Here is a 14,927-nt window from a genome sequence, read left to right on the forward strand (position 1 = left end):
AGACATAGCACTTCCGGGTAATGGGATTATAACACTTGTACCCTTTCTGAGTCCGTGAGTAGCCAAGGAAGACACATTTAATTGAGCGTGCATCTAGCTTGTCTATTCCAGGGCTCAGATTGTGGACAAAGCACACACAACCAAAGACACGAGGAATTAATGGGAATGGAGATAAAGTGGGAAACAAGATAGAGAAGGGGGACCGGCCATGAAGAATGAAGGAGGGCATCCGATTAATGAGAAAACATGCAGTGAGTACAGCATCACTCCAAAAACGTTTAGGAACATTCATGTGGTGAAGAATAGACCGAACAGTTTCAAGAAGCTGACGGTTCTTCCGTTCAGCTACCCCATTTTGTTGAGGGGTGTATGCACATGATGTCTGATGAATAATGCCATGCTGTTCTAAATACTGTTGAAATGAAGTAAGAAAGTATTCACGACCATTATCTGAACGGAGAATTTTGATTGGAACACCAAATTGTGTGCGTATTTCAGCATGGAATTTTTGAAAAATAGAAAACAATTCACTTCTTTCTTTCATTAAGTAAATCCATGTCATTCTTGAACAATCATCAATAAAGGAGACAAAATACTTGTACCCATTATAAGACTCTATTTTGATTGGACCCCAAACATCTGAATGAACCAAAGAAAAAGGACTCAACATACGACTCTCAACTCTTGGACTGAAGGACACACGACGATGTTTCCCAAACTGACATGACTCACATTGCAAAACTGACAAATGACTCAATGACGGGACCAAAATCTTGAGAGCCTTGAGAGATGGATGTCCCAGTCGGCAATGCCATTGTAGAGGAGTAAGCGAAGTCTGAAGAGCAATTGAAGATCCACCACCGTCAAGATAGTACAGTCCACCAGCTTCATGCCCCCCACCAATCTTCTTCCCCGTCTTGAGATCCTGAAAAACACAGGTGGAAGGAAAGAAGGTAACGGAACAGTTAAGAGCTTTGGTTATTTTACTAACAGACATAAGATTGAATAGAAACTTAGGGACATATAAAACAAATGATAAGGGCACAGGAGCCATGTCAATATTACCAACACCACATATGGGAGATGCGGACCCATTGGCAAGTATAACAGTTTGTGATGTGGAGGTTTCAGAGAGAGAAGAGAACACACCTGGAGTCCCGGTCATATGATCTGAGGCTCTAGAGTCAATAATCTAGGGAGAGGTTTTAGATGACATGCAAGCAATACCTGATTGGGCAAGTGTGGCAGTGGTATGCTGTGAAGTAATTTGAAGGAACCGTTCATACTCATCACGCGGTACGCTCACCATTTCCCTCCCAGAGGTAGATGTAGATGTGGGATGAGTTCGGTCTGCCGGTTTACTGTCACTGATATCAACCTCACCCGCTACAGCATGATTAGCCCATTTAGAGGGAGGGCCATGTAGATCATAACAGAAATTCACTGTGTGTCCCTCTCTACCACAATGGGTGCATTTCCTTGTAGAGTTATTCTTCCCTCTGCCACGACCTCCCCCTGAGTCACGACCACCCCGACTAATCATGGAACTGCCACGGCCTCCTCGGGGAGCATGACCTCCCCCTCTTGTACTATATCCAACCCCTCGAGCTGTCACAAGTGCTGATCTATCAGACTGTGTGGAGTTCTCTGTCTGTCCCAAAGAGATTCTACGAAGCCTTGAGAATACTTCCTCAAGTGTAGGAAGAGTAGAGCCCCCCAATATTTGGGCTCTAACTGGTTCATATTCCGACTTCAGCCCCACTAAAAATCTTGTAACATCTAGTTGCTCCCTTTGCTGTTGCTGAACTTTAATATCTGGAGTAAGGGGGTGATAGACATTGAGTTCATTCCTTATATTCTTCATGTTGGCATTGTACTCTTCTAGTGTTTTGGTTCCTTGTTGTAAATCAAAATACTCCTGATAAAGCTGATACACTCTTGTTGTGTTATCTTGTCCAGAATATAGCTTCTTAGCATGCTCCCATATATCCTTAGCCGTATCAAGAAACATGAAGTTGGCACTAATTTTAGGTTCCATACTATTCCACAGCCAAGTCATGATTTGAGCATCTTCTTGCTCCCAATCATCAAACCCTGGAGAGTCCTCCGATGGCTTTTCATCTCTTACATGCTTTACTTTCTTCTTTGCCTTGAGAAACACTTCCACTGATTTGGCCCATGGAACATAGTTCTCCCCATTCAGCTTAATTGAGGTCATTTGTACCCCTAGGTAGTCGGAGGAAATTACCACATTAGGTTTCTGATCATTGTAGCCATCTCCTATTGCTGCCATTGTACTCTTTCACAGTTGCCTCTAACCTTACTTTTCAGCTACAAGCTGATTGATGTTGTTCACAGTTTGATACTTCAGCACCTATTGCAGCCCCTAAACACAACAGTGGGAGCACACACTTGTTCTTCTTTACACTACTGCTGACTTCACACACTTACGACCCACATAAGCATCACAAGCACCACAACACAACAGTAGGCCCTCTTACAACCACTCAATAAAAAAAAATTGCGCATCACAAGCACCACAACACAGTCAAACTGCTACACCCAGTTCAGATTTGTTTAACACACTTAAGAGGGCATTACACGACCACAAGGAGCTTGGCAAGGTCACTGCATTCCACCTTACACCACTCGGCCACCTACAGCAGCCCTAACACCACTCAACAACTCACAGCAGCCCTACACCATTCGGCTACTGCACACACAGCCCTTTTTAGGGCAACAATGAACCTAGTTCTCTAGGTTCGAATCAGTACTAACTGATTCTTGAAGGGTTCCTACCCAGAAATACCAGCAACACAAGAGGACTAAATAACCAACCTTCCTTTGAGAGTATCAGCCAACCATTCACTGCTGAAATCACCTTCCTTGATGAAGAAAACTGTGCGCAGCAGAGAGCAACGAACTGTGATGTCTCAGACCTAGGGCGAACCAGTTCTCTCCATTAACCAACTAGAAACGAAGAGGAGGGTGTCACGAACACAGCTGAGATGCTTTGCAAGCGGAAGCAGGTCAGAAACCTTGCTCTGATACCATGTTTTGGAGCAGCTACAGTAGTCCGAACCAGTGAAGAAGGAAGAAGAAGATGAGGAAGAAGACAAGAGAAAGAGAGAACAGGAGGGTTTAGTCGAACTGATTAGTCTTCCATTCAGTCGACCCCCTTGTTTTTATTAGGTTCTAATTACACTTACAAAGACTAAACTGCCCTCACTTAAGTGTGGGGCAGAGTACTCTAATAAAACAGCCACATAAGCAAAGTACTTAACTGACATAAGATTACTAAATTACCCTTATTCGGCTCACTCTAACAGTTAGTATAAAACTACAAATTAGCAATAGCAAGATTCAAACCCTAGCCATTAGGATTTAAGAACTAGAGGTTCACCACTAAGCCATGCCCATTTGCTTGCTATAGGTTTATGCATTTTTATTTTTAAGTAAAATTTCTCCTTTTCTTAGTGTATGCTTATCAATAAATGTTAGAATTAATTATTAAAATTTATGTATTAATAAATGTTAAGATAAATTATATTGATTATTTTAAAACTAATGTATATCAATATACATTTTATTTTATTTTATTTTTTGTTTTTTCACATTTTTGTTATTCCATCATTTGTCACTAAGTGTGGCTTGATATCTCAAATTTTATATAGACCATTAAATTACAGTTTTTTTTCCTTTTAAATAACTTATTTACAATCATCTAAAACTTGTAACTATTGTTATTAATATATTTTTTAGGATTTATTTGAGTTTTTTATCATATTTATGCATATCTTGATTTTTCGTCTGTATCCATACGTATCCAAAACGTATCCTGATACATCTCTTAAAATTATCTTTCCAATACACCTTACGTTTCCGATACTTTAAACCTTGTGAACAAATAGACACATCCAGGCACATCTCTTGCATGTAAATGTTTTTGTACAAGAACATGTTAACTTATTGACATGCATGCTTGCTATGTGTAGGATGTGCTATAATCTGTTTAGTTTGCTATTGGTATTGGATTCAAGGTTGGAAAAAGTGTCTTAGAAACCTCAAACCCACTTCCTGGGATCCCAAGGGTGTGTGGGATTCAAGAACTGTTGCCTTAAGCCAAAAGTAGAGGTGCTTTTAGTCACAACACTGTGGAAAGCAAGATCTGATTTGGAAGTAGGTCATCTTGACCTTTTTTTTGTTTTCTGAGTTTAACAAGGGTGAGAAGATTGAGCGCAAGTTCCCAAAGGAGATGGGGACTTGTCCATCATTGTTTGTGGAGACAAATCAGGTCTTTGAACAGATCTCTGGTAGTGGCTGAGAGGGGATAATGGAGGGGTTTAACTCTGTTGCAGGCTTGCAGCTAAGACTTTCATTTTGGAGGGGGAGGGGTTAGAGGAAGGGGCAGAACAGGCCTTTAGTTCTGGTTTGGTTGACGCTGTTTCCTTGGAAGAGAGAAAGGTTTTGAGGAAGGGAGAAGAAACAGATGTGAAAACCAAGATTTCTTGGGGCCCAAAGTGTACAGAACAAGATCTTTGGTAGAGACTGAAATTGGAAAATGTCCTAACGGTGCCTTATCTTCCGATGAGGAGAGAAGTCTGAGCGAGGATGGTGAGGGAGAAGTTCATATAGATGAGACTCATAAGATTGATAAAGCTGTTGACTTAACTAAGGTTGTGGACATGGCTATGGATGTAGGCAAATCTCTAGGCCTGTTTGTTTTGGGAGGTCAATCTCTTACAAGGAAAATGTTCCAAGATCTGGAGAGATATTACAAGTTTCTTCTAAGGGAGAATCTTGGAGATTTCCAATTGCACCCTCCGATGATTTAGGAAAAACACATTTAGTTTGGTAGAAGCTGTTGGTGAAAAAACTGAAGCTTTGGTTGATGTCCATCTCTTTGAGGATCCTTCTTACTTGGTGGATTTCAGGAGTAATGTTTTAGCAAATAGGAGACTTTTTTTTGATCAATAACAGAAATCATTTTATTAAAGGACAAGATAATTACAACATTCCGGGAAGAGAAAAAGAGGCTTAACTCTCTCGAAAAGAAAAGAAAAGAAAATTACAATAAAGACCAAAACATCTGTTCCCTTCCCACCCCTTAAAAAACAGAGAAAACATTGAGATATTCTGGTTTCAAAGGCTTTTGCTAGACTAAAAGGGAGTCTCTTTGGGATTAGACCAAACAAGAAGATTTTGAAGATCAGGAAAGCTTCAAGAAGCTTTAATGGTCAGTGCCAAAGGATGTAGTCCTTGAGGGATGTAGTCCTTGAGGGTGTTTTGGCGAGGTTTTGTTGTGAGCAACGTTTTAAAATGCAGAGGTGTGATGTGAGGTGTTCCACTACCTAGAGGTGTGAGGCGTAAGCCTCCCGAACACAAGGAGGCGTAAGCCTCCTTAAGAGGAGGGGGGTGAGAAGGAAGGAGGAGGCAGGGGAGGAGGAAGAAGAGGAAGGGGGGGATCTCATTTTTCTTTATTTTTAATAAAAATCTAAGAAGAACAAAGATGCATAGCACTAGTTGAAAGATGGGGATTGGTAATCTCTGTGATCTTTGCCCTTGTATAGTTTAAGCAGGACAAATATCACGGTTGCAGAAAACTTTGAGATAATTCAAGGAAGAGTAGTTTGGTGTCCGAAATTCAAAAGGCCTCTTTTTGACTGGGAGATAGGGGAATGTGGTTGCTATCAAAATTACAATCAGTTGAGATGCAAGTGCAGAGGAGAGGTGCAAGATGGTGGGAGGAGTCTAAAATTGTATTTTCTCTGTTAAGTCATTTTACTAGGCTCTTATAAGGAACCAAGTGGAGAGGTTGGAGGTAAAAGGAGTTTGGGGAAGTCCTGTTGCACTGAGGGATGAAGTGGTTAGTTGGTGGCTTTGGATGGTATCCATACACTGGATATCCAACACAGAGGCATTCAGCTAGTGGATGCTATTTGTGCAGAGTTGCTGAGGAAAATGTTTTTCACCTTTGTTCCGGCTGCTGTTATTCGAAGTTCATATGGGAATTCTTCTTTGGCTATTCAAATCATAACTCTTTGATCCTAGAACCCTGGGAGCGATATTTGCTCGTTGGCTTTTTCTATTTGGAAATGGTAAAGCAAAGATTGCATGGAACTGTGTCCCTTTTTCCATCTGTTGGGAGATTTGGAAGGAGAGAAACTGAAGAATATTTGAAGACAAAGCCTGAGAAAGAACTCAAGTTGCAATGCTTTGTGGAAGAAGGATTATGGATTGGATTCTTGTACTGCCAGAATTTGAAGTAGTATCAAAAGAGATCTTGGAGATGAATTTTGGTCTATCCTTTAACTATTTTGAAAGTTGTTTTCCCTTTTTTTTTGTTTTGTTTGGATGTTTTTCTCCAACTTTTTGTACTTCAAAAGTTGCAGTGATAGCTCATCACCTTTTCGAGTGTACTCAGTTTTCATTATTAATAAATTTTCTTTTTTATTTACTACCAAAAAACTTTGATGTAACATTGACATGTATATATACTATTTCACCAAGCTATTTTACTAAATTTGCATTTGCTTATGTACGAGTGGTGCTGTAATATGCATATATTGAAAACAAGTTTAAATTAGATGTAGCATGTTATAGTTTCTTTTGATCTTCATATCTATTATGTTTTCATCATTTACATGTACATGTGTGCGTTCACATATACATAGATTTATTTCTATACTAGCAGAAGTAGGGTGTGTGTGTGTGTATTATTAAGTCAGATGTACTTGAGAGAGAATTATTAAGTCAGATGTATATTTAGAATGAGAGGACCCATATCATCATTCCCAGGCCAGCCTTCTTAGTAACCTGCTGTTCCTACAAAAAGTTACCATCATTAGAAACAAAACCAATATATTTAAAGTTATAGTTGCATGAGAAATAAAAATTTATCAGTCACCAGTGTGATCAAAAAACCAGAAACATGTTTAATTCCATTAAATTCTTTTAAATATGAACACAAATGGTATATTCAAAAACAACTTACTCCCATCTTATCTGTGAGAAAACTATTAAAAGGCTGTTTTATTTTCAGTATTAGTACCACAGGGGTATTATTGTAATTTATATTTAATTTATGGTCGCCCTAATATAAATACAAGAGCTGGCGCTGCCATCCCAACTTTTTGGCTCTCAAACCTCTTTTCTTCTCTTCCTCTCTTATCCTTCTCTCTTCAGCCTTCTCTTTTCTGTTTAATATGGTATCAGAGCAGGTTTATTAGACCTAAAAGGAAGATTGATCAATTGTTTTTCTTCTCCAGTTGCTGTTATTTTCTTGGAAGAGCCAAGAGAATAGCATCGGACTGATCTGAGAAGGTTTTTTTTTTCTTCACTTTTTTTTTTCCTTTTTTTTTTTCTTGGTCATGTACCAAGGCAGAATGTGATCCTTGTGGTGTGCTTGTAGGTTGGTGATGACCTGTATGTGCTGTAACAGCAGTAAAGTGAAAATTTTGGTGATTGTAGGGCTTTGTTAGGTCTGAAAGGTGATTGTTCCACAGTTCCTTAGTGCAGTACTATATTTTTTCAGCAGTAGTACATTGTGTAAAAGGGAGAAATTGTGTGGACTGAGACAAAATCAACCTGTTATGGTGTTGGACTGTATTCCCTTCAATTTTGTGGCTGTTTAGGTGTGACCTGAAGCAATTATCATGAGTATTGAAGACTCTGCCACCTCTAGTGTTTCCTGAATGTAGAATGGGATGAGTGGGGGTATAGATTTATCCTTCCCTATGGATGTCATACCTTTGGATGGACTTAATTACCTTGAATGGTCGAAGGGGATCAGATTGTACATTATTGCAAGGGGAAAGATAGAGTATATAGATGGGACGATTAAAGAACCTAATTCCGGGAGTGCAGAACATTACAGGTGGAACCAGGAATATGCAACCTCAAGTGAGAAGAAATTTTATGTGGGTTGAAACAACTTATGAGATCTGGGAACAAGCTAAATCAACCTATTCTGAACTGTGTCACTATGCAAAGATTTTAGTTACAGGCAGTCATCCACTTGTAAGCAGGGGGAGAGAAGTCTTTCTGTTTACTACTTGGACCTGACTTCCATCTGGAAGGTGTTGGACCATTATTGTGAACTGGAAGTGTGATGAAAATGTGAAAGCTTACAAGTCTCTTGTTTCACAGCAGCGAGTATTTGCCTTCCTCCTAGGCTTGAATCCTGTGTATGAGTCCACTAGGGTGTAGATCCTAGGAAGCAAGGATCTCCCACTGTCCAAGAGGTATATATCCTAGTATAGTCAGAGGAAAGTAGAAGAAATTTGTTGAACAGTTTTGAGGGAGATTGAATTGCTTTGGTAGCAAAAGGGGAAATTCCTTTAAGAAGGGGGACTTCCAAAAAAGGGTGGATGACAAGGACAAACTATGGTGCACCCATTGCCCATAGTTTTCAAGGTGTCTAGGCAATTTTGGGCGACATTGGGGCTCCTAGGTGATGCCTAGGCAATACAAATTTTATAATATAAAAATCTAACTTTTGGCTAGTTCCCTAGTTTTATATACCATTCAGCATGTATATTAATTGAAAAAATGGCAATTTCTCTTTATTAAGAACATTAAATTTCCTCTATAAATGTAGCAAATCATCACATCTTAAAGATAAAATTCTTTTACATATACTGATTTCCTTATTTTAAAAAATAATACTACTATAATAAGGATTTAATAGAGAAATTTCATATCAGTTAGCAACTAAAGAAGGTTAACTTTATATGATAAATATTCAAGATGGAAAGTAAAATAGGAAAAACAAGGATGGAGTTTATGTTTTATTTAATTAGAGAGAGAGAGAGAGAGAGAGAGAGAGAGAGAGAATAGAAAAAAACAGAACCTCTTTATAATTCTATTCTTTCTTTCCTCTTTCTTTTTTTTTCTTTCTTTCCTTTTCTCTCCTCAAAACCCTTTGATCTTTTAAATTTCAATAGTAAAACAATAGGACAAAGTATATATATATATGTATGTAACATATAAAAGTATTAATACATACATTAATAAGATACAACAATATAAATGATATTATAAAAGGCACCCACCTTATCATTTTTGTTGCCTAGGTGTGCGCTTAGTTGCCTAGTTGCTAAAAGTCAAGGCGTTTGGGTGAGGCACCTAGCGAAGGGTGCCTCTTTCTTTTTTTTTTCTTTCTTTCCTTTTCTCTCCTCAAAACCCTTTGATCTTTTAAATTTCAATAGTAAAACAATAGGACAAAGTATATATATATATGTATGTAACATATAAAAGTATTAATACATACATTAATAAGATACAACAATATAAATGATATTATAAAAGGCACCCACCTTATCATTTTTGTTGCCTAGGTGTGCGCTTAGTTGCCTAGTTGCTAAAAGTCAAGGCGTTTGGGTGAGGCACCTAGCGAAGGGTGCCTAGTTGCCTAGGCGACGGCTTGACAACTATGCCATTGCTAGAAGTCTCGGCACACTGTGATACTTGCTAGGACCTTCATGGGAAGCTGAAGTGGGTTTAGGAGTTGAGTAAGAAGCATGGTTCAAATCAGAAAAAGAAACTAGGACAGCAAGGTCCAAGGAGTTCACTACAACAAACATGGCTTCTTAGGAGACTCAACCCTTTACTACTACTATGACTCAGGCGCATCCCTCTAGTTTTGGTCCTAGGGAGGATATCATTAATTCCTTCCGCGACTATTTGGAGTTGTGTGGTAAGGCAATTCGTCAAATGGGTACTACTCCCTAAACTTCATTTGCATATACATCAGGTAATTTTGCCACAAGTCTTCTCATTCCCTTGACTCTCCTTAGATAATCGATTCTGGAACGTCAAACCATATGATTGGTAAGTCAAACTATTTTTAGTCCTATCATCTTCTCTCTAGGAGGGACAAGGTATGACTAATTGATGGCTCGCCCTCCACCATTACTAGTCAAGAACCGTATCTCTTCCCTTTGGCCTTACCCTTTCTAATGTTTTGCATGTTCCAAAATTACCTATAAACTTGTTTTCTATTAGTAGTATCACCAACTCATTAAACTGCTCAGTGACCTTTTTTCCTTATTGTGTAATTCAAGATTTGGCAACCGAGACCGGCCCGACCATTGGGCTTAGATCTTGAGCCCGAGCTTGACCATATATAAAGCCTAAAGCCTAGGCCTGATCCCGAAGCCCGACTTTGATAGGTATTTTATAACATATTAATTATATATTATTAATAATATATTATATATTATATAATGTTTTATACATTTAATCTATATAATACTTTTTTGCTATTAATTTTATTGTTATATAATATATATTATGTATTATTAACATATATTATATTTTTGTTATATATTTAATATTATCGGGTCAGGCTCGGGCTAGGCTTATTTGGGAAAGCCCGAACTAGCCTGAAAAATAGTTGGGCCCGGTTTTTAGAGCCCGAACCTAAGCCCGTGGGCTTAAAATTTTGTCCAAGCCCGATTTAGGATGGGCTGGGTCGGGCCAGTCCGTCAGGCTACCCGACCCATGAACAAGCCTATAGAGGAAGTATGGTGGATGGGCTCTACATGCTGGAGAACAAGGTCGGTCTTGCGGTCACAGAGTCTAAGAGTCAAGCCTATTTATGGCATGGTTGTCTTGGTTGTTTACCTTTTGATTCATTAAAAATTTTGTTTCCAGAGTTGTTAGTGTCAGTGCTAGAGTTTATATGTCAAATTTGTCAATTGATTTAACATGTATAACTCATATTTCTTCAAGGAACAATAAATCTGAATTTCCCTTCCATATTGTTCATTCTGACGTTTGGGGCCTTGCTACTTTACCCTCTGAAATATTTTATTATACTTATTGATGATTATTCCAGATACACATGGGTGTATCTAGACCTGTTCATGGACTGGGCTCGGGCTTGGCTTTTGTTAAAATTCTATTGGGCCCTACCCAAAACCCAAGCCCGAGACAATGTAAAGTTGGGCTCGAAGCCTAGCCTCTGAACAGGTCTAGGTGTATCCATGTGAACCAGAGATGAAGTGCCAAAAATTATAAAAGATTTCCAATAGATGATTTTCACCCAATTTCAAACTGAAGTCCAAGTCTTCTAATTCGATAATGCCAGAGTATTTTCATAATGACCTAACGGAGTTCTTTGTTTCGTGAGGATCTTTTCACTGTAGCTCATGCATGTTCCCAAACACCGCAACAAAATGGTGTTGCTGAAAGAAAGTACCGCTAGCTCTTGTCAGGGTGAGTTTGTCAAGGATGTGAAGTAGTTTCAGAGGCTTGTAGGAAGATTATTTTATTTATCTATGACTTGGCCCGGCATTGCTTATGCTATGGGTTTTCTTAGTTAATTCATGCGTGCCCCTAAGATCACCCACTTTGAAGCAGTTGAAAAAAAATTCTCAAATATCTTAAGAAAATTCTAGGTGTTGGTTTGTTGTTTCAAAAGCATGGGCATTTGAAGGTTGAAGTGTACACGGATGTAGATCGGATAGGATCACTAGATGGCAAGAAATCTACTAGTGGCCACTGTACCTTTGTGTGTGGGAACCTAGTCACATGGAGGAGCAAAAAACAAAATGTGGTGGCTAGGTCTAGTGCTGAAGCTGAATTTAGGGCAATGTCTCATGGAGTGTTTGAAATTGTGGTTAAAAAATTTGTTGAGTGAATTGGGATTTGTTGTTGATGGACCTATGACCAAGGTTCAAAATATCGATATGCCTGATACACTGGTAGAGGCGTATCGGTAGATTTTTTTAGTTTTTTTTTTTTTCAAATCCGGTTCAGAGGGGCTGGTTTAAGGTGGTCCGTCCACCCCTGAACTGGTCAAAACCCCGGTACACCCTCTATAGGGGCATATCGGGAAGCTCCCGATACTATGCGTATCGATATTTTGAACCTTGCCTATGACTCTATATTGTGATAATAAGGCTGCCATCAACATTGCTGCCAACCTAGTTCTGCATGATAGAACCAAACACATCGAGGTAGATAAGCACTTTATCAGAGAAAAAGTTGTGAGTGGGGAAGTGTGTACACCATATGTCAGATCCAAAGTGCAACTTGCAGACATATAAACAAAGGGATTGCATCACTTACGGCTAGACCTGTTCATGGGCCGGGTGGCCCAACGGGCTGGCCTGGCCCGACCTGCTATTAAGTTGGGCTTGTTCATAATTTTCGGTCTGCGGGCTCGGGCTCGGGCCTAAAGCACTGGGCCCAACTTCTTTTTGGGCCGGGCTCGGGCTTTCTCAAAAAAGCCTGGTCCGAGCTTGAGCCCAACTTGATACAATATATTAAACAATAAAAATATATTTTATTTAATAAAAAAATATATACAATATTTTTTATTTGTTCTTTTGTTTTTTTTCCAAGTAATAGTGGGGTGTTTATTATTTTTGATTTTGGAGGTTTTTAATATAAATAAAACACTTTTCTTTTGAATAAAAAAGAAAAAAAATTATGTTTTCAAATTTTTGGTCAGGCTCGAGCTTCGGGCTTTATATGAGGGCCGGGCTTGGGCTCAAGACTTAGGTCTGATGGTCAGGCTGGGCTTGGGCTTGGGCCTAAGTGTATTCTATTGATACATATACAAAGCCTGTCCCGCCCAGCCTAGCCCATTAACAGGTCTACTTACGACATAATGATTTATGTGACAAGTTGGGCATAATTGACATCTATGCTCCAACTTGAAGGGGAGTGTTAAAAGGCTGTTTTATGTTCAGTATTAGTATCATAGGGGTATTATTGTAATTTTGATTTATTTTATGGTCGCCCTATATAAATACAAGAGCTGGCGCTGCCAGCACAATATTTTGGCTCTCAAACCTCTTTTCTTCTCTTCCTCTCTCCTCTCTTCAGCCTTCTCTTTTGTGTTTATTAAAAACTACACCAACTGGAGAGAAGACAACTGAACTTGAACATACGGGTAAATTGCAAGTGACGATCCCAACCAGAACTCTACAATATTGAGAGCAAGGGAAAAAGGAAAGAGAAAATGAAGAAAAAAGAACCAGTAATTTCTTACTGCTCAGTTGTGTTTGGTTGGTCAAATATTATCACAAACGTCTTATCCCCTCCTTGTTAATTATGTTATAATCCACAAATTCAGAAAGACGAGCTAATGAAAACTAAAAGCACATTGTTTTAACTGGGTACATCTATCACAATCTTTAAAGCTGGCACTCACAAAAATTCTTAATTCCTTTTCTTAATTTAATGGTATACTTATCCTTGGACCAAACAGATAAGACTCCCAAAAATGAAAAGAGAAGTGTTTCTTTAAGTTATTTAAAGTGGATGGATGGGCACCAGTGGATCCTGCTGGAATTTATGGCTAGCGGCTGAGAGTTGTGGGAAGTACTAAAGCAAAAATTCTGTGGAGCTGTATTCCATTTGCTGTCTGCTGGGAGGCTTGGAGAGAGAGAAACAAGAGGATATTTGAAGAGAGAAGGAAAAACTTTTAAGAAGTTGGGGCGGCAATCTCTTCTTTGGCTTCTGGTTGGGTGTTAGTTCTCCCAGAATTTGAGGTTCCAAGGAAAGAAGGTTTTGGATCTGGCTTGTAGCATACTCTGAATGTTTAAGACTTATTTCTGGTTTTGTATTTTGTTTTTGTTATTGTTATGGTGGGGTGACTCCTGGTTACCTGTGTTAGATGTGCTTTTATTTTCAGCAATAAAATTTTCTTTTTTATTTATATTCAGAATAAAAAAAGAGCAGTGTCTCTAATGACATCTGTGCTTTTGCTGGTTAAGATGAGATGTTCCTGAAATTTCTTTTGCCTCCAAGAACTTGTCTGTGATTAATAATGAACACTTTGTATTGTGTCTATTTTGTTTCTGCATGCTAGCAGATTTTTCTAATCTATAATTCATGAGGTGTTTTATTTTCTTTTTGATGAACTGTGGTGGTAGCCTTTTAGTAGCAATATATATGTAGTTTTAGTTAGATTTTTTGCTTGTTATATTTAGGTGAGGGATGCAGGCAATCTTTTGACAAGGGCAGGATTCACGCTTCCAGGTGTTGATGTTGATGAATACACTGTCAGATATGACAGTGGTAAGTTTCTCTTAGAATTTTGGAGTTTGAATCTTGTTTGCTAAGGCACATTATGCAACTAATTTTGAGGTTATTAGAAGCCCCAACATGTGCTTATAACTGTACACGGGAAGATGTGAAATTCATTTAATATATATGTATGTATATAATTATATATATGATAAATGGAAAAGGGTATTACATAACTGAAAAGGAGGGCAAGAAACCCTCAGCATTTACAAAGGTAAAAGGCTGTGTATGCACAAAAACATACAAAAAGTATATGCCTAACTGTATGCACATGAACAATCAAAATATTGGTAGACCTCTCACTGATCACAAATGCAATCAAACTCCACCCTTGAAAATAGACTAGAAAAGCATGCCCATTGCATCATGGTCCATTCAACCTTGCCAATGATAGCTTCTAGAGGAACATACTTTGCTTAAAAAACTCTTCCGTTTTTCTTCTTCCAGACTGTCCAATAGATAACAAAAGGCATAGAGTTCCATAGCATCTTCCCCTTATTTGAGAACACGCCAACTTTCCAAGATGCTAGCAAGTCAGCCATTGTGTGTGTGGGAGCCCACTGGAGATGAAATAAATGAAGAAAATGGCACCAAATATGGTAGGTAATTGGGCAATAGATCAGCAAGTGATGAACAGATTCAGGGGCTGATCTGAACAGGTTGTCCATCATCATGCCTTGCCTCAGCAGACAGTAAAAGAAAATGATTTTAGAGGGGTCTTGTGCCCTCCAGATCCACTACCAAGGGATCTTCTAAACTGTAAAGAGGGCCAATGAGAACTTGATTGCAGGACTTTGCCGAGAAACGTCCAGCTTTTCCCAACACCCAGATCCTGGATTATCGGAACATTACACAGGTGGCCAATCCAGATGGTGTCCTACTTG

The 14,927-nt window shown here is 38.8% G+C and overlaps 1 protein-coding gene across 1 annotated transcript in view; it reads left to right on the forward strand.

Annotated features, from left to right (window-relative positions):
- The window catches only part of LOC148874678 (S-adenosyl-L-methionine-dependent methyltransferases superfamily protein), a 35,864-nt gene that overhangs the window by 15,875 nt on the left and 5,062 nt on the right, over positions 1-14,927 (forward strand). Inside the window, exon 8 of the mRNA XM_088963560.1 lies at positions 13,947-14,034. Within this exon, the coding sequence (XP_088819686.1) occupies positions 13,947-14,034 (88 nt within the window). The remainder of the gene's footprint in view (positions 1-13,946; positions 14,035-14,927) is intronic.

This window comes from Nelumbo lutea, chromosome 1 (genome assembly GCF_056320005.1).
Source record: "Nelumbo lutea isolate HS-2025 chromosome 1, American lotus-T2T, whole genome shotgun sequence".
NCBI lineage: Eukaryota > Viridiplantae > Streptophyta > Magnoliopsida > Proteales > Nelumbonaceae > Nelumbo > Nelumbo lutea.